Source organism: Phascolarctos cinereus, unplaced genomic scaffold (genome assembly GCF_003287225.1).
Source record: "Phascolarctos cinereus isolate Bilbo 61053 unplaced genomic scaffold, phaCin_HiC Scaffold_7;HRSCAF=346, whole genome shotgun sequence".
Classification (NCBI taxonomy): domain Eukaryota; kingdom Metazoa; phylum Chordata; class Mammalia; order Diprotodontia; family Phascolarctidae; genus Phascolarctos; species Phascolarctos cinereus.
Window position 1 is genome coordinate 61,244,701 of NW_027556180.1, and position 23,612 is coordinate 61,268,312.

Here is a 23,612-nt window from a genome sequence, read left to right on the forward strand (position 1 = left end):
CCCACAGCCCATTTTACAGATCAGGAAACTGAAGCCTGGAGAGGCTAAGTTATCAAGGGATATGTGGGGAGTAAGGGGCAGAACCAGGATTTGAAACTGAATAGGATCAGATTCCTACCATGTTCCGGTGCCAGAAGCTCCACTTTTAACCTGGAACACCAAGCTCCCACCGTGGGACCCTGATCATTCACCACTTGGAGCCTGGACCCAGACCATCCTACTTGCCAGCATCTAAATGTCATGCTGCCACACAGATATCCTCCCCACCCAGTCAAGTCAAATCAACAAGCATTTATTAAGCTTTATTAAGCACCTGTTCTAAGGCAGGTACTGTGCTAAATGCTAGCAAAAAATAAAAAATCCTGCCCTCAAGGAGATTACATTCTAAGGAGGGCTGAAAAGTAGGACTGGAGACAGAGAAATCTGGAGGGTCAAGAGCAGAGCCCGGAGGAGAGTGAACAAGCAAGCCAAGAGCTAGCCTTAAAATGACGCTGCGGGAAGAGCTCACCAAGCAGAGGACTGGCCCCCAGCAGAGAAATCCTCCGGGTTGAAAAGGCCACAGAGGCAGTGGCATCTGCCGGGATGAGAATGCCCACCCCCACAACAACATACATTGCCTTCTCCAGCAGGAAGAGCAGTAGTCAAATCACAACAAAACACTCCTCCTAGGCCAGGCCACCAGTCCCCCAAGGTGTCTTCCTCATTGGAATATATAAGGGCCTTGAGGGCATGGGCTGTCAGCTTTCTGGTGTCTGTACCTTTCCCCTTCCTACCCCCCCCGCCCCCATGCCCCAAACAAGTGCTTGCATTGGTACGATGCCCGCTACGATGCCTTCCATTCTGTTCCTGCCCCGAGTTTGAAAAATGGAAACGGAGTGCAGCTCAGTGATTACAGTGTGGGTATGGTTGTTTTTCCCACCCCTTCTTTCCCTTTGCTAGACATTAGCTGTCATTATTTGCAGCAGCTGCGGTTTAAATATAAAAGGAGAAATGGAACTCGGTGAGGCCGGCTTGGGACAACAGCTGAGTGGGTCTTGGCAAAGCCAGACAGAAGCTTTTTCAGACGCGGGGATGCGTTCGGGCTTGCCGGTTTCGGTCTCTGGAGGATTTGTCGGCGTGTATGCCCGGCAGCTTTTTAGGATTAGAAGTTTAGCTTAGTAAGACTTGCGGCTTGTCACGTGGCTCATTTAGAAACAAGGTGCTAATTAAAGCCAGTCTTTCTGAAGCTGGGTACCATCCCCCTACTACCCACCCCGACTCCTGTTTGTGTGATGATGGGGAAGATGATGTAGTCTTTATCTACACAGAGTCGTCTAATTCTAGTTTCTTGATAAAGAAACTTGTTAAAGGCTTGATATCTCTTAATTCTCTTGTTAAAGGAGCATATTAAAATGGCTACTTCAATAGTTAATTTTTCTGAATTGCATATGTCTTCAGAAGCCAGAACCCATCCACTCACCCCCACTTAATCAATTTGATGCTTCCTTATTTGCATACATGCCATTGACCCTATGAATATTCATCCCTAAAATGAAAATATATAGAGAGAATTAAAAATAACCCCTCATGGGGTTTCTATACAAAATGACATGTGTAGGCCATTTTTGCAAAATCTGACAGCTTCACTTTGTCATTCTCAGAATTAAAAATCAAGAAATAACGGCTATAAAATTTTTAGTTTTCAATAAAACTTCAGCAAATTAGCTACGATCAGCATTCTTAAAAGCTTTCAATAAAACTTTTAGAAAATACTGATCGTACCTAAGGTACTGGGTTAAAAATACAAACAACCCTTTTCCCTCCCCACCACCCAAAAGGATAGTTAAAACTGAGCTTTCTGAAAATTTTCAACTAAAATAGTTGATTTTACAGATTACATACAATGAGCAAGCATTCTTTCAAAAGACCTGTTATGAAGCTCTTTGCATTTCTCTTAGTAGAGAGTTTGGGGATTACAGATCATCTGCCATCTTTGACTTAGCAGTCTGAGGATTGGGGTGGGGTGGGCAAAGGTGGGGGAAGTGACGGTATTGGGAACTGACATGTTTGAAAAATGAAAAGCCCCATTATAACAAAAAGATAGATTTTGAATAGTATCGCATTAAAAAAAACCTTCCAAATGCCAAATGACTGAAGGTTGTTTATTTTAAATCCCTGGTTTTGGTGCTACCTGTGGAGATGCTCCAGAACAAGACCTGAGTTTTCCAATCTGTTGAGTGATGTTTTTTGCTCCCCTTCTAAAATGGAGGGAAATTCTTGGATTACGTAGCATTTTCCAAGGACAAAGAGAAAAAGGGTTATAAAATTGTGCATTGGGAGTGTTCTGAGGCCCTAGGTAGAAATGTTTTTGAAAGATGAAGTTCCTTTGTAGAGGAAACTATACTAAAAATTCTAGCGAGTTGACTACCATTGTCATCCCAAAAAGAAATGCCATCTTCCTGGGTGATCTGTGTTGGGGAAAGGTGGGCATAATGGTGACTGCTGTCACAGACTCAATCACCCTGAAAGCAGAATCATTTCAAGAAAGGAAAATCATGTTATCTCATGACCAAGCAGAGGTTTTTATGACAAAGGGAACTTGATTAACATCAAAAAGTCAAGGGGAAACACAGTGGCCTTTGTTCACACCTATAACAACTGAGTGTATCAGCTTTCATGCTGTTACTTACACTCATTGTCCCGGGAAAAACAGGGAAACAGATGGCCGTTTAACAGGGCTGAGATAGTATTGTTTTTGGTTGGGAATGCCGTTCCACCTTGGGAGCTGGGGGAGAAGTTTTCCACGTTTAGCAACAACAACTTGGAAAAGGATCTCATCCTACTTCCTCTTTCACCCTCCAATCCCAGGAGGAGACCAGGCAGGGTGGAATTGTCCATGACCCAGATGTTTTCATGCTGGCTGCCTCCCAGACAGGCAACAGGAGCAGATGACATGAGGGTATGCACCTGTGGGAGGCTGGAAGCATTGATCAGGCAGGAAAGGCAGGGAGGGCAGAGGATGGAATGGGGAGGGGCCCCAAAACAGAGGAGGGAGGAACTCACCCAGCCTGGAGGCTGCCAGCCTCCAGGGGCACTTCTCCCATGAGGAGGAGTCTAGACCCTTGACTGATTCCCATCTTCTTCTCTTGGCTTTTCTTCTGACAAGGGGCATACAGCCATAAGGCATGAAGAATCTTCACACGTTGAATCTTAGTGCTGGAAGAGACCTCAGAGATAGAAGTTTCTTCCAGAACAAAACCATGTGCTCTATTTGGTTACCATTGTTATAATGGCAGGTAGTATAGGGATAGAATGCCAGGCTAGGACTCAGGAAAATCTAGGTCAGGGTGGGGAACCCGCAGGTTCTGATCTAGGTTGTATCCCATCTCTGATACTTACTAGTTGAGTGAACAAAGTCACACAAAGTCCACAAAGATTGTATGGACTCTGGAAGTAGTACAGAGAGTTCCCACACTGGGAATTCCCTTACCTGATAAAAACATAAGTCCTCTGTGTATTGAAACTTTAAAAAAAAGTCATTAAACTTTAATATATTTATTCCAAGATCATATTCGTTTCAGCAATTTAAAGCATTTAGCACATTTACTAGGACCAGTTCAATGAAACATGTAATTGGAGATGGAAACAAATATTTGGATATTGTTCTTTTCTAGTCCACTAGGGGGCGCTGGACCTGGAGTCAGGAAGATCTGAGTTCCAATACATCTTAGATACTTAACTGGCTGGCTGTGCCACCCTAGGCCAGTCACTTAACCACTGTCTGCCTCAGTTTCCTCATCTGTAAAATGGGGATAATAATAGCATCTACCTGTCATGGTTGGGGTAAGGATAAAATGAGATAATATTTGTAAGTTGCTTTTCAAAACCTTAAAGCGTTGTATAAATGCTAGCTATTATTATTAATATTATTGTTTATCTTACTTTTATTGATCATTTTGTTTATGTTTTTTGTTTTGTTTATGGCCATTTCCAATGTATCACTGTCTCTTCCCCTATCCAAGAAGTCATCCTTTATATCAAAGATTAAGAGAAAGAAAAAAAAAGCAGTTCAGCAAAAAGTATATACTGTATCTCCTGCACCTGATAGTGTAAGCAATGCCACATGCATAGTTCTCCACCTCTGCAAAGATGGGAAAGAGGTACATCTTCTCACATATGTGGGGTGTTATAAATAAGGAAAAACAAAGAGGAAAGATCAATGGATTAGGACATCATGAGATTGCATTTTAGGCCCTGCCACCAATATGCCATCTTGGACAGGTCACAGAATCTCCGAGGAGCCCAGTTTCTTCATCAACAAAATGAAAGAGATGAAATAAACAATCCAGAAGGCCCCTTAAAGCTCTAAAAGGGGGCAGCTAGGTGGCGAAGAGGATATAGCACTGGCCCTGGAGTCAGGAAGACCTGAGTTCAAATCTGGCCTCAGACACATAACACTTATTAGCTGTGTGACTCTGGGTAAGTCACTTGACCCCAGTTGCCTTGCCAAAAAAAAAACCTCTAAAAGTATACAATTCTATGCCTTAAATGAGTCAACAGTTATATATAAATTATTTTATATATTTCCATACATAATAAATTAATAAATATAAATTATATAATTCTGTGCCTTCAGTCAATCATCAATTATATATTTGTATATAAACTAATTTTTATATTTGTATATATAAATTATATATAGATAAACATATCTACATGTAAATTTATCTATATACGTTATATAAGTTTGGGCCCTTAATCAATCAACAAATATATTTGTATATAAATTGTTTTATATGTTTGTATATAGAAATTATATGCATATTTTATTAAAAAAATATACATTCTATAATTCTGTGCCTTTTACTCAATCAGCAATGTGAACCAGCCACTCTGCCAAGCACTGGGGGATCCAAAAAGGAGGGGATACAAAAAAAGGTCTCTTCCCTCAGGGAGCTCCTACTTTAATGGGGGAGACGATATGCAAAAAACAAATAGTACATATATGCAGCGCAAATGGAAGGTGATTTCAGAGGGAAGGCACTAGCAGTATCCATAGACTCCTGAGTTCCTCAGTTTCTCTAGTAAAAGAGTAGCCAGGACAATGAACAGCCTACGGACAAGATGCTGTTGTCCTATCTAAAAGGTCTCTCCTTGCAGGGTTCTTGAGTATTCTCCTCAGAATGATGACAGATTGCTGACACCGATATTAAAGAGGTACCTGAGTAGTCCTTGACCATCATCAGTGGAGTAAATAAGATTCAAGTATCAACCAAGTTTCCAGAGAAATGAACTGGGTAGGAGGTAGGAGGTAGGAGGTAGTCAGCACTCTACAAAGCCTTTGTACAAAAGCTTTGAGTAAGACTAACAGATAAGAGAAAGCAACACTCACCTAATTCTGAAGAATAAAGCAAATGTGTCTGCCCAAGAAGGGAATGCCTTGACAATTATTTGGGCATATGCTAACTTCCTGTGCAAACGGGGAGAAGGGAGCCCCATTTCCGGGAGATCCATTTATTTTATAAATGACAAAGAGCTTGAGACTTAGAAATTGAATATGCATTCAAGACAGCAACAATAGTAGTAAGGACTGATCCAGGAGGCCTCCCAAGGCTTCCCTCCAATCCTCATTATTGGTTGCTTTCTTGGAGTTTTGAACATTACCTATCAACAGCTCCTCCACTTTGACTGGGTGGTGTTTGCCAACTGGCTTTTATCCAGGAACTGAATTCTGACAGAAATCTGGAGAGCTTTTCAAAGTCTGATATAAACGAGAGACCTGAGTGTCATCCATAGTTGGATAGTAGCAGCCAATGAATTCTCATAACGTTTTCATCTGCAAATTGAATGGAAGAATCCTGAAAACAAAACAAAACAAGCAAAAAAACCAGCCCTATAAGAAAAGAGTCAAGAATAGGGTGGGGATGGGGTGTGAAGTAGGGGAAAAGAGAAGTTTTTCATTCTATCTCTCTTTCAGAAAATATTTGTATGTGTGTCAGAATTGATGAGGAGATTAAAAAAATCCAAAGCCTCATCGCACAAGTTGCCTTGTATGAAATCATGTGGGGCAGCGAGGTGCCACACTGAATAGAGTGTCCAGCATGGAGTCAGTAAGAGCTGAGTTCCAACCTGTCCTCAGACACTTAACTAGCTATGTGACCCTGGGCAAGCCACTTAAGCCTGATTGCCTTAGTTTCCTCATCTGTAAAATGAGCTGGAGAAGGAAATGGCAGACCACTCCAGTATCTTTGCCAAGAAAACCCCAAAATGGACCACGAAGAGTCAGAAACGATTTAACAAATTGAATAGTGTAATTGGGTTACAATCTACTCTTTCATTTCCGGAATTGTTTGTGAGTTGAATGCCCCCTTCCCAATGCCACTGCTGGCACTTCCAGAGTAACAAGGACTTGTTATGAGAGCAGGGGTGTGCTGGAGCTGCTGTACAAGTAAATTATCAGTGACAGCATTTACACCTCAGAAATTGGCACTCTCCAACAAATCAGGGCTTAATTTGTTGTTTTCTTGATTGTCTGCACTTAAGAAATTGTTAATAATGGCATTTAAACATAAAAGTATGTGCACATGTCCCCTTTTCTGCCTGATTGTTAAACATTTATTACTACACTCTGTACGAAAGGCTGTTTTGTCTGTGCTGTAAAAATGAGTACAGCTATAGGAAGGAAAGGGGAGAGATGGAGACAGAGACAAAGACAGAGACACCGAGAGATTGAGATTTGGAGGGCTGGGAATGTCTGTGTTGTAAGTCTAAATATCTTAAAAGTTATTATCCACTGAAATAACTCTTGATGTCAGGCACCAGAGAGTAATGAGACTTGGAAGAAGTAATTTCCGTGGTTTGAGGGTTTGTTTGTTTTTTAAAATGACCAAAACGTATTTAAATTTTTTGTTGTTTTTCTTCAAGCTTATATTTTTTATAATCATTGTCTCTTGTGTTCTTGGTTCTGCTGGTTTCATTTTCTATCAGTTTGTATAAATCTTCCATGCTTCCCTGAATTCTTCATGCATCATTTCTGATAGTGCAGTAATATTCCCTTACATTTACATAGCATAGTTTGTTTAGCCATCCCTAATTGCTGGGCATCTACTTTGTTGCCAGTTTGTTTTGGGGTTTTTTGTTGTTGTTGTTTTGTTGTTGTTGTTGCTACCACAAATCATGTAGTTTTGAATATATTGGTCTATATGGTTGATCTCCTCAGGGGGGTATATGCTTTGCAGTGACTCTAATGTATTTTTTTTTGGAAGTTTGAGCAAAATCTAGAGTAAAAAGAAGAAAAACATTTGCCTGCTAAACAGATATTTTCGCAATGTTTATTTGTTATTCTGTCATTTGAAAACTGTAAGGAGTTCTGAAAATCAGGTTTGGCAGAGCCGAAGTTTTAAATGCAGACAAAGAAATTAGGAGAATAATTGTTCCTTCTGTATCAATAAAAAAGAATGAGGTGTCCCAAAGATCACAATTGCACTAAGACTTTTAAGACACCCTGTAGTTGGCTCTTTACCTTTGAATGTTACTATTTATAAAGAAATCTGAGTGTAGAAAAATTTGTACTTATAAAATGAACAAAATAGGAAGTAATTCTTTTTGTTACAAAAGTACTTCACAAAAAAAATTCCCTGGAAGGCTCCTCAGTAATAAACTCCTTATTAAGTTTCAGATCTTTCCATTTTACTCCTATAATTATTCCAGAGTGCATTTACATTAGAATCCAATTTATAAAAATTTGATTTACATACAGCCTTTTAAGAGCACACCAATCTATGCATAAGTAGCATGTTGTTGGAACAAACTATATTAGGGTGTTGTAGGTAGGACTTACAGAATTAAAAGGCATGGCCTTGTTCAAGAGCCAATGAAGAAGGGAAAGCTTTTGTTATATGTCATTTTTCAACTACAAGTTTCTTGGAGTTTTTCCCGTTTTAAATACACTAACAACATCAAATAGAAAATTCAGGCCAGGTCTCTGATCAATGGGTCATGTTGCCACCTGAAAATCCCATCTTTTCATTTTCTTTTTCAAGGAGTCAGAAGAATGAAGGGGGATGAATTTCCTAGGACTTCTTCCTATGCTGAGTGTACTCTGAAGTAAAGTGAGTAATTTTCAGTAAATAGTGAAGATCCTTTATCCAAAATACTGTTTTTTCAAGTACAGAAGCATAAAGTCTCCAAAATGAAAAGCACATAACTTTGGGGGAAATTTTGAAGCCCTTAATCATGCTCTGGGTCCCCCAGGCAATGGCTGTAAATAGCATGTATACATTAGGAATGTATTCACAGTGGAAAATTGGTGCTCCTAAATGAAGGTTGATTCTTATCTCTTGGCATTTCTCATTGATTAAAGTTATGTTTGTTCTCATTGAACCTACTTGTTAGCCAGTTTCCTTTTTGGTTTATCAGCTGCCCCCAAGTGGGTGTTTGTCCTCAAGATTACAGCCATTTAGGTCCAGCTGAAGCCTTGGTGTAATGCTTCAATAAGCTCAGTACATTGAGCTGTTTCACACTTGAGCTGAGTAACACCAGTGCTGACCTTGCCTGTGTCTAGTAAGATTCTTTGCCAAGCCTTGGGGAGCTGCCAGCCTGGTGCCTCTAACAGCTACCAGCAAGATTCCCATATAAGAATCAGGCTGTTGGATATCTGCTCTGATTTCCTGATGGGCTGAAGCCTTGTGGAGAGCCAAACATGCTCTCCTACACTACTTCCCTGATTTCAGAAGGTTAGGGTATTTTGGTATTTTGGCATCTGGTCTAACAGCAGTTGATTCCTTTTTCTCTCTTGGGCGCAGCCTGGTGATGGACAAGAGACAGGATCCTTTGGTCATGACCGTCCATCTCCTGGCCAACTCTGGATGTGCCCTGCCTTTGCAGCAAACCCTTGACCGCCTCTTGCAGTGGATTTGTCCAGAAGTCCACCTATTTCTGGTGTCAGAGAGAGTGACTCCAGTGAAATACCATGAAAAAAACCACTCCACGCGGTCTGGGTTCCCAGGGATTTCCGTTTTGCTCTTCTTGCATGAAGGCTGTGGAGAAGAGCGGTTCTTTCACATCTACGACTCCTTCCAACAGCCACCCTGGCAGGCTCATCCCACACAGAATGCGGGTGGAAGGCTGTGCCCATACACACTTACCAAGCAGGATTTCTACAGCCTAGATCCACACATGCCCGTGTGGGGGATGAGGCAGGCATGCTATGGCAGTGAGATCCTTCAGGTGACCTTATATTGTAGCTTTGATAACTACGAAGATGCGGTCAGACTTTATGAAATTATCTTACAGAAGGAAGCCACCACCCAGAAGAGCAACTTTTCCTTCTTTGTATTGTATTCAAAGAAAAACTTTTCAATCCAGCTCTCTTTGAAGCAACTTCCCCTAGGGATGTCTGTGGAACTCAAAGAGTCTTCGGTGCTACAGTTCAAAGTTCAAGAAATTGGCCAGTTAGTACCACTTCTGCCAAATCCCTGCATTCCTATCAGCAGCACCAGATGGCAAACTCAGGATTATGATGGAAACAAAATTCTCCTACAGGTATGTCCTTAGGGTTTTTTTCCCCTCTAGATATAAACACATGATCGTATGGGAGAAAAATGATTATCTTTCTCTTGTATTAATAACTAATTATTGAATCAGAAACAAGATTTTTCTCCTTTTCTACTTCCTCATCCAGAAATCAACCAGTGTGGGAAATCTTTCTCAAAGATTTACCCAGGCCAAGATTTAATCAGTTAGTAAAAGAAATTCCAAGTTAGGCTAATAGGAGGTTTCCTGCTCATTGTGTTTACTCAGACAAGTCTGGGAAAATGTTGATTTTCCCTTTTATCAAACAGGTGACATAGAAATTGATAAGTCTCCTTGACAAAGTTTTTGGTGATCCAGTGACATGCACCAAGATCCCCATTATAATAGAGCCCAGCCTCTTCATTATAATATTCTTTCTCCCATTAATTAACCAATCAGAGTTGATTGCCACCGACAGGAACACCTACTCTTCCAAGGGCATAAAAATTGTAAACCCACTGCCATGAGGGGGTATTTGGTCTAAGAGAGATACCCAAATGACCATCTTTTTTATTAATAAACATGCTTGCCTTATTAATAAGATCACTAAATCACCCAGAAACTATGTCCCTTGAACTTCAAAAATGCCACATATGAAATCATAGACCATTAGATTTTCGGATGAGGACACTGAGGCTTAGAGAAACTGAAGTTAGTGACAGGACCCAGGACTTTAAATTCAGCTCATAGAATCATGTATTTATAGATTGAAAAGACCTTAGATGTTATCTAGTCCAACCACCTTCATTTTACAGATAAGGCTACTGAGTCTTAGAGAGTCATGAGATCATAAATATATAGCTGGAAGATACCTCAGAAGCTATCTAGTCTAACATTTTTGTTTTGCAGATAAGGAAAATGAGACCCAGACAAATGAAGTTACTCGACCAAGGTCACATAGGTAGGGTTAGAAATCCCAGTCCTTGGATTTGATATATATTGTTCTTTCCATACAGTATACTTCCTCCCTGTCTAATATTCTTTCCACTATCTTGCTGACCCCCATGTGTACATATATACATTCTTTCACCTAACTGCATTCACCAACACAAGAAGCAGTTGTGAATCAGTCTGAGGAAGTTACAGTCATGATATATTTGTGAATGCCAGTGTTGAAGATATGAGAGGCTGAAACTGGCTAGTTAAGTTCTGAATCCAAGTAACTCTCTTGTTTTAGTACAAATTAAATTAGCTGATTAAATGAACTTCAGCAGAAGATTTTTAGAAAAGAAGGTCTTTCTGAGCCATGTTTATTTGTTCCTTTGTCCGTCCAACACATATGTAGCCTCTATATCAAGAAAATGGCACTCAGTCCTGGGGGAAATACAAACTAAGAGGTGGTCCCTGTCCTCAAGGAACTTGCTTTGGGGGGATACGACTCATGCAGAAATAAATGTCAGAACTGTGCAAGGTTAGCATACAAGAGAGGGGCATATGAAATTCTATGAGGCCTGAGAGGAGAAATCTCACGTACAGCTTGAAAGACTGGAGAACACCTCATGGAGGAGGCAGATAGCATTGGAAATGAGTTTTTAATAACTAGTACTGTTAATTGTGACTACAGTATAACTGTGCATGCATCTATGTGTAGGCATGAAGATGTATAGCAATTCAATTCAATTCAATTTAACCAATATTTTTAAAGCATCTGCTATGTGAAAAATACTGTATTAGGTACTGAGGATATAAGGAGAGAAAACAAAGCAAGCACAGCTGTTAAGGGGCTTATGTTCTACTGGGACATACAACATGGTCCATGCATTTGGATCTGGAAGTGGCCTTAGCCCAACACCCCTAATTTTACAGATGAGGTAACTGAGGCCAAGAGAAGTGAAAGAACTTGCATAAGGTCACAAAACTAGTCAGTATCTGAGGTGGGATTGGAATCCAGGTCTTCCTGGTTCCAAATCCAGAGCATTATCCACTATGCCACAATGTCTCTCATATATACAGATAAATAGATTATCTAATTCAACTCAATTAAATTCCATAAAACATTTATTAAGCTCCTGCTGTGTGCTAGTACAAAAAGAGGTAAAAGACAGTCCCTGCCCTCAAGGAGATTACAATCTAATGAGAGAGACAAGGTGCAAACAAATATATACAAGACAAGCTATACGCAGGATAAATGGGAAATAATTGAGAGAGAGAAGGCACCAGAACTGGGGAAGGCTTTAGTAGGTAGGACTTTATTGGGACTTAAAGGAAGCCAGGGAGGTTCAATAGACAGAGTGAAAAAGGGTCCAGAGCCAAGAAATGGAATGTCTTTTTTGTGGAATAGCCAGGACACCAGCTTCACTGGATCAAAGTGTATGTTTTGGGGAGTAAGGTGTAAGAAGACTGGCAAGTAAGAGGGAGCTGGGTTATAAAAGGCTTTGAGTGCCAAACAGAGCATTTATATTTGCTCCTGGAGGCAATAGGAAGCCACTAGAGTTTATTCAGTAGTTTGTTTAATTTATTGACTTAAAGAAGGGGAGCATACGAACATCTGGAGTAATCAGGAAAGACTTCCTGTAAGAGGTGGGGCTTGAGTTGAGCCTTGAAGGTAGCTAAAGATTCTAAGAGTTGGAGGCTAGAGATGGCATTCTAGGCATGGGAAGCCTTTGGAAATACAAGGTGTGTGGAGATAGAAAGCCAGTTGGGGGAAATTAGCAGACCAGTTGGGGTTTATGGTAAAGAGCACAAAAGGGGGCAGCTAGGTGGCGCAGTGGATAGAGCACCAACCCTGGAGTCAGGAGGACCTGAGTTTAAATCCAGCCTCAGACACATAACCCTCACTAGCCGTGTGACCCTAGGCAAGTCACTAAACCCCAACTGCCTCACCAAAAAAAAACTTAAAAATTTTTTTAAAAAAGAGCATAAAAGGAACAACGTACAATAAAGATGGAGAAGTAGTTTAGAGTCACTTTATGAAGGGCTGGGAATGCCAGGTTGAGAAGTGTATGTTTTATCCTAGAAGTAAAAAAGTCTCTGGTTCCCTTTTACTGCCGGGATAAAATATACAAGACTGTTTTGGCAGCTACGGGGGAAGGATGGGTAGGAAAAGAGAAGCATGAAAACCTTACGCACAATCTGGCCGTGTTAGCTCCTCCACTTAGAGAACCTTGTGTTGTTCAGCTGTGTCTGACTCCAGGTGACCCACTTGGGGTTTTCTTGGCAGAGACACTGGAGTGGTTTGCCGTTTCTTTCTCCAGTTCATACAGCAGGTGAGGAACTGAGGCAAACAGGGTGAAGTGACTAGATAGCTAGTAAGTGTCTGAGGCTGCATTTGAACTCAGATCTTCCCAAGTCCAGTCCCAGAACTCTATCCACTGCACCACATGTAACCTTTAGGATCAAATATAAACTCCACTGTTTAGCACCGAAAGCTCTTTGCCACCTGATCTCATCCTACCTACCCAGACTGTATACAGATGACACCTCTCCAAGGCTTAGCAGCCTGTTTGCTGCTCCTCCTCCTAAGGACTCCTGCCTCTCCTGCTCTAGTGCCTTGGTGCTGACTGTCCTCTCTGGCCCGATTCTCTCCCTCCTTACCACCTCCTCCTGGAAACCACAGTTGCCTTCAAGATTCAGTTCAAGTGCCTCCTTCCGATCAAGGCTTTTCCTGGCCCCTCCAAATGTAGTGCCATCCCCTTTAGGTTTACCTTTTATCTGCTTACCTGTGCTTTGTACATACTTATATTGTGCACATGTGGTTATGCTCGTTAGAATGTAAGCTCCTTGAGGGCAGAAATTGTTTTGCTCTTGTTTTTGTGTCCCCAGCCCCTAGCATGGGAGGGACAGAGAGATGGCACTTGATAAATGATTATTTGCTTAATCCAGAATGTAGCAGGGGATATATTTTGGATGACCCAGCTAAAGCATAATTGCTTATTTGGTTTTCAGGCCACAGCTGTTGATATTTTATTGGACCAAAACTGGGATAGAGGGGGAAAGCTACATAAGAATCTGCAGGGTAGACAGCCCACCCTAGACTATCTGAAATGAGCCTGGTTAATGGGGGGAAGAGGAAGAAAAGATCAGGTGGAGAAATGAGGCTAATGGGGCTATAGTAAATCCCATCAGTAATCAGAAATAATTATTGCAGCTCTCATTTTTTAGCCTTTTCTTCCCTTGTACTCCACAAAACCTTTACTGGGGTGTTTTACCTGTCCCTTTTTCTTCCTGAACACTGAGATGCTTGAAAAGAGGCTCCCTTATGGGAAAAGGCCAGCCAAGAGACAGAGACATTGGGAAGAATAGGTAATCAGCCTCAAAATATTGTATAATTGATTGTTTTTACCTTTGGTTCTTCCTTTATATGGACCCTTCACCTATATATGACATGTCCTAGTGCTCTGAATATTGGCTCTTCTACTGTTAATCAGTGAATATTTCTCAAGCATCTGCCACATGTCAGTAATGTGCTAGGAACTAGAAACAAAAATGAAGTAGCCCCAGCCCTTATGGAGCTTATGTTTTGGGGGAAGGGAAAAGGGAAAACATTTACAAATATATGTACGTTTAAAATATGTACAAAGGAAAGACAACATAATTTCAGGGTGAAGGATCTTGGGTTGCGAGGATCAGGAAAGGTTTTATATAAGAGTTGGACATTGAACTAAGCTTGGAAGGAAACTAGAGTTGTCACTAAAATCAGATGTTTTGAAAGAAAAAAGTATAGAAATATAGTGAGAAATAACATTGCTGAGAGGCTGCATAAAAACCTCAGCTTTTGTAGAAGGCAGGGCTAGTTTTGGTTTTGTTTTATTTTTGGCAGGGAAGGGAGCATGACCTATATGTGGACAAATGTAACGGACAGGGAGACTGGGTGGGGCACGTATGTGCTGTCCAATCATAGCAGGATTGACTTTCGGAGTGGCAGGTTCAGGTTTATGCAAAGGTGTTCTTTCAATTGTTTGTGTAAGACTTGTCTTCCTTCATGATCAAACCTCCCTAGATGGTGAGGGCTCCTGACTTCTGAAACTCTTTGCTCATATCTACTCCCTTTTTATTTGATTGTTAGCTAGGACATCCATAATGGACATATATAAGATAAATTGATAGGTTCTATGTATAAACCCCAGGAGGAGCACTTGGACCAAACCAAGTATGCATAGAAGAAAAGCATGATGGAGACAATCTAATTTTGAAAGCAAAGAGGTGTCAATTTTCAGGATGTCTGAAAGAAAGGAAATATACCAAGAATTAGAAAAAATCCCAGATGATGTTAGTAACTTCTCTAAAAATGAAATCAAGAGGATATAAATAACAATTGGTCTGTATACCTACTTCCTTATTTTGGTAAGCTCTTTATGAGGATATCTACACACACATTAAGTGCATCTTTGATAAAAATGTGAGAAAGGAACCTGACATTTTGAATATGAGCATAATATAACATATTGTTCAGAAAGTTGTTTTTTTATAGCAGACCATATCTCCCCAGTCACAAAGCTGACTCAAATGCATACAGAAGACAAAATCTCACTCCTTAATGTTTGTTGGTTATTTAAAAAAAAAAAGGCATTTCAATTTGTCAGAGTGAAATGTACTTTCAAAGGCTTCCCTGTATATCTAATGTGTATTTTGAAATCAAACAAAATTCATTGACAGATCTACCCAGTTTAGTTCAACAAGCATTTATTAAGCACCTACTAAGTGCTGGGGGATTCAAAGAGAAAAGTGAAAAACAGTCTCTGCTGTCAAGGACTTTATCAACTGGAGGAAGAAGAAGGGGCTGTAATATATGTAGATAAGTAAATACAAAATACCAAACAGGGCAGCTAGGTGGTGCAGTGGATAAAGCACCAAACCTGGAGTCAGGAAGACTCTGTTTCCCAAATAAGGAGAATAATAGCACCTACCTTCCAGGGTTGTTGCAAGGATCAAATGAGATAATATAAAATGCTTAGCACAGTGACTGGCACATACTAGGCACTATATAAATGTCATTACAATGGTGATCCAAACCCTCTCGATCACAAATGAGGAAATTAAGATTTGGAAAGTAGAATGACCCTCTCAGGATCACTCCCTGTAAATATCAAAGATGGGGTTCCGACCCAGCTTCCAAAGGAGCAGCAGTCCTTTTTCAATTACAGGTTTTTAAAGAGTTTTCTAGGTAGGATTTGGGATTTGTTTCCTAAATGTTACTCAGCAGCATTTCTATGTCGTACCGACCAGTTTCCTCACTGTGTTAATTTCCCATCCTTACGTCTCCTGAAGGATTTTACTATCTCCTTCCCAATCCCCCAAGTGCTGTCATTAGACCAACATTGCAGTCTCCCGGACTTGAACTTGGGGTTATCTTTTGTACTTTCGTTCTCAAAGCCAATCAGATCAATTCAGTTCCCTTGTTAAGGGCCCACTAAGTGTAGGTCACTACGTTAAGTACTAAGGGGGCAGAAATGGAAAGCAAGCCATGGCCCTGGCCATTCCGTCAGTATATCTGTGGGAACTCCAGTTCCCATGGACCTCTCCATTTTCTAGCTCCTTTCATACTTATTGTCAATGTCACCCAACTATTTATAAATCTATTCCATTAAAAAAAAATAAGAGGAGTAAGGAAAATCAATGACAAAAATACGGATATTTGGGTGGGAGTTGAGGTGATAGTGCAGTGGATAGAGAGAGTACCAAGCCTGGAGTCAGAAAGACTCATCCTTCTGAGTTCAAATCTGGCTTCAGACATTTATTAGCTGTGTGACCCTGAACGAGCCACTTAAGCCTGTTTGCCTCATTTTCCTCATCTGTAAAATGAGCCGGAGAAGGAAATGGCAAACCACTCCAGTGTCTTTGCCAAGAAAACCCCAGAATGGGTCATGAAGAGTCCGACATGACTGTAATGACTAAATCACAAATTAACTAGTGTAATTGAATTACAGCCTCCTCTGTTTCATTTCTATAATTGTTCTGAAGTCGAATGCCCCCTTCCCAATGCCTTCTTCTCTGCTCTCATAGTCATTGCTCTGATTCAGGGTCTTATCACCTCTTGTCCCAACCATTACAATAATGACTTATTGGTCTCCCTACTTCCAGTCTTTTCCCTCTCTAATTGAATCACCATACTATTTCCAAAGGAATTTTCCTAAAGCACAGTTCTAATAATGTTGCTCTTGTTCTCAAGAAGCTTCAATGACTCCCTATTATCTCTAGGGAGGAAAACAATAACAAAAACAAATACATTCAATTCCTCAGCTTGACCTTTAAAGCGCTTCATAACCTGGCTGTAGCCTGCCTTTCCAGGCTTATTTCACACTCCCACGCTTCATACAGCCCACGACCTCACCCAGCCCATACCTAGAAAGCGCTCGCTCCTTAGCTCTGCTTTTTCTAGTCCTCGTCTTCTATGAGAAGATACTTTCTCTGGCTTCTTTGCAGAGGTGAAAGCCCACGGGCGTGGAAAGCTGTGTGGGATGTGTGTATGTGTGTTAGTTTGGTGGTACTTTATTAAGAGAACTTTTTTAAAAAATTCTTTTCAAAGCTATTGTAAGGAATGATGATTCTCTGGGAAGGTGGGGAAGCGACAATGGCAGCAGCAACAACAATAATAACAACAACTATCATTTATTTAGCACTTTAGTGTCTGCAAATTGCTTTACCTCTCGTTTGATTCTCATAATAACTCTGTGAAGTAGGTGCTATTATCATCTTAGAGATAAGGAACCTGAGGCTCAGAGAGAGAGGTTAAGTGACTTACCCAGGGTCACACGGTATCTGATGTAGGATTTGAACTCAGGTCTTCCCGATTCCAAATGTATCTACTATGCTACCTAGTTGCTGAGGATACAGTAGGAACTCTAGGTGACATAAAAACAACAACAAAAGTAAATTAACAACTACTTTTTTAAAAAGAATCCTTAACCAGATCTTGAGGATGGAAAGTTTACCTTCCTGCTAAGTTGGGGTGTGACCTGTACCAATTGAGGTAGTTCTCTGTATCCCCTCTTTCCCCAGCTCTGCAGACCACCCCACCTTCATTTACTGGCCACACTGGCCTATTTGAAGTGGCCCTAACTGGACATTCCAACCTCCTGCCTCCAAGCCTTTGCACAGACTGCAAATACCTAGAATGTACAGTCTCTCTAAAAACCCTTGCTTCTTTAAAGGCTCGGTTCAGGTACTGCTTACTGTGGGTTTCCCAGATGTTCTTTTAGTTCTAAATCTGTTATGAACCTTGAATGATCTGAAATATAATTATTATTTTTACATGTTGTATCCCCTGGTAGTAGCCTAGGGACCTTGAAGGCAAAACTCTTTCTTTTCTCTTTCTTTCTTTCTTTCTCTGTCTTTCTCTTTCTTTTCTCCTTCCTTCCTTCCTCCTTCTTTCCTTCCTTCCTTCCTTCCTCTTTCTTTCTTTCTTTTTCTTTCTTTCTTTCTTTCTTTCTTTCTTTCTTTCTTTCTTTCTTTCTTTCTTTCTTTCTTTCTTTCTTTCTCTCTCTTTCTTTCTCTCTCTCTCTCTTTCTTTCTCTCTCTCTCTTTCTTTCTTCTTTCCTTCCTCCCTCTTTCTCTTTTTCTCTCTCCTCTCCTTCCTCTCTTTCTTCTCCCTGCCTCCCTTCTTCCCTTCATCCCTCCCTCCTTTTCTTTCTTGTATGTGCATAATAGCCTCTTAATCAATGCTTGGTGAAAGCTTGCCCCCCCAAAAAAAACCGGGAAAATTCACCACCCCTCCCACATTCTTTACAGCAGTGGGGGGTCCATGGGTATATAATAACGATATTGCACATAATGTAAAACTTTTTTGATATATTGATTAATTCTATGGAACTTTTCCCCCTTGCTTTAAAAAAATTGTTATTAGGGATCACTCTTTGGGGAGGGGAGAAAAGAAGGATACAGTGGGGAATGTAAGTGATTTTAAAACAAAAAAATAGCAATAAAAATTTATCTTAGAAAAAAATTAAAAAGAATCCTTAGCTTCCTTCAAGATTCAGCTCAGGTACCAGCTCCTTCCTGATCTCTCCCAACTCAAATTCACAGGTGCTTCCTGTCTGTTTACACATCACCTCTGCATGGAAAATGTGAACTTCTTGAAGGCAGGGACACCTTCTGCCTTTATAACCTCAGTACCTGGTATATAGCAAATGCTCAAGAAAAGCTGAGTGTTCAATTGAAAGCGGGTCTAACTGAGCAGTGCCCAGAGCAGATACTAATCACACCCTTAAAAGCGAAGTTCTGGGCTATTGTTACCACATCTTATTACTATCAATAATAATTTTTAAAATCTCTCTCAGTGATATTCTTGCCCTTCTTTGCTAACAGGTCCAAACAAACCCAGGACCAGGCAAAAACAAGGGTGAGCTTTCCTCTAAGCAAGGCCATACTGGAGCTGACACCCCTCTCCAAGACTCTGCCCAAAGGACCACAGAACAAAGAAGTCGGAGAAGCCAAACCGGGAGGTCAAAGCACAACCCCCCAGAGCCTCTTGACCTGGCAGGGGGCACTCTGCCATCAGGAAGCTCCTGTAGGACTCCCTGGACTGGCTCCTGTTCATCTCACTGTAGCAGTCCATCAGCAACTTTCCAGTGGGATAGACCCTCTCCACATCTGGAATCAGCAGCCAGAATCCAAACACGCCATCAAGGAAGCAGTTTTCAGAAGCCTGAGGCAGAGACTAATGTTGATACAGGGTTCACAGTAATCGATTCAGAACAGAGGCAATCTTCTCTGAGAACATTTCCAAGGGATTTGCAAAGCAGTCTGCCTGCGTCATGGTTGCCAAACTCTTTGTTAGCCATAAATGGCTCAAGAAATAAGCCCTCCAAGGAGACAGTCCACCCCTTGCCATTTGCTGTCCAAAGGGACAGTGGTGCAGGGCAGATAACCTCAGCATTTCACTCGCCACAAACACCCCATGGAAACGACGAAGAGGAATTCTTTATATGATGGGAAACAAATGCGAGTTTCAGACACTGAATCAAATCCATTGTTCTGGAGACTGAGCCCAACCCCCAAACTAGCCAGCTTCTCTTGAACATCTGGAGATGTCTGGGTATTCCTCAGGTCTACACCTATGTGTCTTTAATTTAAAAAAAATAAATAACCCTGTTCCAAAGAAGCAAGGGACTGGCTTCGTAAGAGATTATCGCCAAAAGCACAAGGCAAAAGGATAACCACTGTTGTTCCCCAGGATGTGTACACACAATTTGAACCAATTGTTTGCTGAGTCTCAGGTCATTTGTGTTGTGTGCTTATGAACAGAATATGTTATGCAACTCATTAGTGTTTTGTGCTTTAATATTCATTGGAGTTGCCTAGCTTCTTCCAGAACCACATTAAATATTTATTCTTTACCACTTGCTAATCTCAAAACTGTATCGGTTCTACATACTTCTGATACCCTTTGGGCATTCTGGATTTGTTTGTATATTTGATCCATTAAAATACATAGTGTATAGATCAAAGACCAAAACTAGAATGTATAATTTGTTGCTTTCCTAATCAGCACTGCTCTGGCCTGCTCCAGAGAGTCAAACTGTACTTGTTACTAATCAAAAGAATAGCTCATTTGTTTTTGTTTTTGTTTTTGTCATTCATGGATATAGGGAATTTTCAGGGAGCCAGGCAACAGGTACATAGTAAGCTTCTGTTGTGTGCTAAGTATTGTGGCATTGAGGAAATAAAAAAAATGAAATGTCCCTGTCCTCACAGGGTTTCTATCCCAGTGGGAGAGACAATCCATATTTACAGATAAGTATATCCAAAATGAATGCAAGGTATTTTAGGGGAGGGCACTAGTATCTGAGGGATTAGCTCACATAGAAAGTAGCACTTGAACTACATTTTGAAAGATACAAAAGAGCAGGGCAGAGCCAAGACGGCGGAGTAAAAGCAGTGACCTGCTTCCCAAACCTCTCTCCAAATATCTGTAAAAAATGGCTCTAAACAACTTCTAAAGCAGCAGAACCCACAAAAAGACAGAGTGAAACAAATTTCCAGCCCAAGACAGCTTGGATGGTTGACTAGAAAGATACACAAGGGAATTAAAAAGAGATGAAGAAGGAAAGAATTATTGGAATATAGAGATGAAAGAAACTCCATTCATCCATGCACTTAGGCAACCACTATGCAACTTTTACTCTTAGAGAGCTGCCTTGGACACTGAGTGTATAAGTGACTTGCCCAGAGTAACACAGTCTGGATATGTCAGAGGCAGAACCTGAATCCAGGCCTTCCTGACTCTAGCTGGCTTCCTATGCATGATAACCTGTTGCTTTTCAGTGACTTCTTTGGACTCTTCAGCATGGGGCTGCTAATTTAGTTAGCTTAGGTTAATGGATTGAATTTTATGGCTATCTTAGGTCCTCTCACTTTATTGTAATATGCCGTAAGATTTATGGCCAGTGAAACCTCAAAATATTATGGTTTTCCCACCATGGCACATCTCTTTTATCAAAGATTGAGAAAAACAAAACAAAACAAGACAAAAACCAACTTTAAGTCTGCAAACAAATTGATCGGCCTATAAAATGTTTGTTATTTCTTCCTCTACTTACCACACCACAAAGCATTTGTAATGAGTATTCTTATCCTGAAGATGCACGATACTAATGACAGTAATTGGGAGTGAGCCTGTGATTTCTTTGGCATAGGGATCTCGTGGGCGAGGAAGCTCTCTCACCAACTTAGGTTGGCCCTTCCTCTGCATTTGATAGCCTTACTCTTAGATTGCTGCCCAGAAAACATTGCCAGGTTAAGTGACATGCCTGTATGGACCACAGATGGCACCTGCACCTAGGTCTGCCTGGCTTCAAAGCCAGCTCCGAATCTAAGGCTAATGTACAGATTGCCAAAGTGATTTATAGTTTGTCCATATCCTGATTCCTTTCAGGCCCAACAGAAGAACATTCTGGAGCTCTAAGGCCTGTAGTTCTATGCTAATTCATATGGTTGTTAGCTTTCATGGGTTTTAGAAATCGGGATACAAAAAGACTTTGCCTCAGCATATAATCATCGGTCAGATTGGATTTTGTATGGAACTTTCCACATAAGGAAAATTCTGGTTGTGACACAGTAACTGTGAATAAAGTAAAATGTTGTTTACAGAGGAGAAAATTAGAATGGCAAAGGGAATTCTTCAAAGGACTTCAGAACCCCAATATTTGTCCTTAGTAAAATAAAAACTGGAGGACATATGATATAACCAAAAGAGCAGCCTGGGAATCAGGAAACCAGAGTTCAAATCTCTGCTCTGCCACTGACCAGCTGGGAGGCCAAGGACAAGCTCCCTGGGCAATTCCTCAATTCTAAATTAGGATGGTTGGACTAGTTGATCATCAAGGCTTCTTCTGGCTCTAATATTCTATGATCTATTCATTCAATGCCCAGTCCTACTCTACTTAGCTGCCCAAGTGATCTTCCTAGTGGACGGGTCCAACCATGTCACTCCTATTCAGTCAAATCCAGAGGTTCCCTGTTACTTCCTGGATCAAATATTAAAATTTTTTAAAGCCCTTCATAAACTGGCCCAGTGGCTAGGTGGTACAGTAGATATAGCACCTGGCCTGGAGACCTGAGTTCTAATCCAGCCTCAGACACTCACTGGCTGTATGACCCTGGCCAAGTCACTTAACCCTATTTGCCTCAGTTTCCTCATCTATAAAATGAGTTGGAGAAAGAAATGGCAAACCAATCCAGTATCTTTGCCAAGAAAACTGCAAGTGCAGTCATGAAGAGTCAGACAGGACTGAAACTGAACAATAACAACAACAAACAGCCCTTTCCTACCTGTCCAGTCTTCTTATGCTTTTCTCCCCTTTTTACATACTTTTATATCCAACTACTCTAGCCTCCTTGCTGTTGGTCATACAAAACACTCTCTCTCCCAATTCCTTACCTCTTCAGTGGCTGTCCTCCTTGCCTAGACTGCCTTCTTATCTCCACCTCCTGACTTTCTTGACTTCCTTCAAAATTCAGGTCAACTTTAACCTTCTTTGACTTTTTTGCCCCACTCCCCACCTCAACCTCCTAGTGCTGGTGCTTTCCTTGTGAGATTACCTACATTTTACTCTGTATATATTTTGCATGGCCATACATACAAAATGTTTACATGTTGTTCTGGCCATGCATACAAAATGTTTACATGTTGTTGCCACCTTTAGAATGTAAGCTCCTCAAGGGCAGGGACTGTTTTTTGCCTTTCTTTATATTCTCTGCACTTAGAACAGTGCTTCTCAAGTTATAGGCACTTAATAAATGTGTATTGACTTGCTTGCTGCTTAATTCTTAACGTATTGAAAACTTATTGTGTCAAAATTTTACCTGATTACTAAGTGAGATTTGGAGATATGGGAAGAATTTTGTTTTATTCATATTTCCTTAGAAAAAAAGTTAAAATAATGAAATAGTTTCATAAATAAAATCACTAATGATTTTTAAAACTTAGCAGGGTGAAGCTTAAAGATTCTGGTACTTGAATAGCATGGTACTTGAATAACACCATAAATGAAACACTGACAAATGTAAATGAGTCCATTAAAATACTGACTTGTTTATCAGTAACTAAATATATCATATTTATCTCTTTTCCCTCAATAAGAATAAAACAGTTCTTTCAAAAGCAAGCTTTAAGTAAATTCAATACCGGAAAAGAAAAGAAGGATCAATAAGGTGTATGTTACAGTTATTTCTGTATATAATCACTCTATTCCCTCCCAATCTCAAAATTACATCCTTCCTCAAAACACTTGATGCAATGACCCTTTAGACAATGTATCCTACTAGGTAGGGTATTCTATCCTAGCAGTCCTGTCTATTTGAGAAGAGTAGGGAAGTAAATTTCATTCTCTGTTCTTCAGGCCCATCATTACCTACCATTTGTTTTAAATCCATATAATTAAGCAGAGAAGGTAGAGGTTAACAGCTCACCTACCACAATTTTACCTACTCTAGGGACAAACTTTTCTCTACTGGTTTTCAACCTTTTTAAATGTGAGGATTCCTCTCTTAACATAAAAAAGTATTGGTTGCCCACAAGAAATAGAATTATTAAAATCCAAAGATTGAGGAAATGTACAAAAATAGCATGCTACTATGAATTGTGTAACCCATGACAACTTGCAATAACACCATCGTGCCCC

At 40.5% G+C, this 23,612-nt stretch overlaps 1 protein-coding gene and 1 long non-coding RNA gene across 6 annotated transcripts in view; one reads left to right on the plus strand and one right to left on the minus strand.

Moving 5' to 3' along the window:
• FAM124B (family with sequence similarity 124 member B) overlaps positions 1 to 22,744 on the plus strand; it is a 50,633-nt gene extending 27,889 nt beyond the window's left edge. Inside the window, exons 2-4 of the mRNA XM_020975486.2 lie at positions 8,022 to 8,090; positions 8,784 to 9,522; positions 18,796 to 22,744. Coding sequence (XP_020831145.1) covers positions 8,791 to 9,522; positions 18,796 to 19,419 — 1,356 coding nt within the window. The 5' untranslated portion in view covers positions 8,022 to 8,090; positions 8,784 to 8,790 and the 3' untranslated portion in view covers positions 19,420 to 22,744. The remainder of the gene's footprint in view (positions 1 to 8,021; positions 8,091 to 8,783; positions 9,523 to 18,795) is intronic.
• Positions 1 to 23,612, minus strand: part of LOC110200255 (uncharacterized) — a 129,891-nt gene that overhangs the window by 22,493 nt on the left and 83,786 nt on the right. For 2 of the 5 annotated variants that reach the window (XR_013483407.1, XR_002322202.2), the window contains exons 5-6: positions 17,234 to 17,333; positions 5,644 to 5,837 (exon numbers count right to left, since the gene is read on the minus strand). The exons of 1 other annotated variant lie outside the window; for it this stretch is intronic. This is a non-coding gene — a long non-coding RNA (uncharacterized LOC110200255). The remainder of the gene's footprint in view (positions 1 to 5,643; positions 5,838 to 17,233; positions 17,334 to 23,612) is intronic. 2 more of the 5 variants (XR_002322204.2, XR_013483406.1) reach the window with 2 other exon arrangements.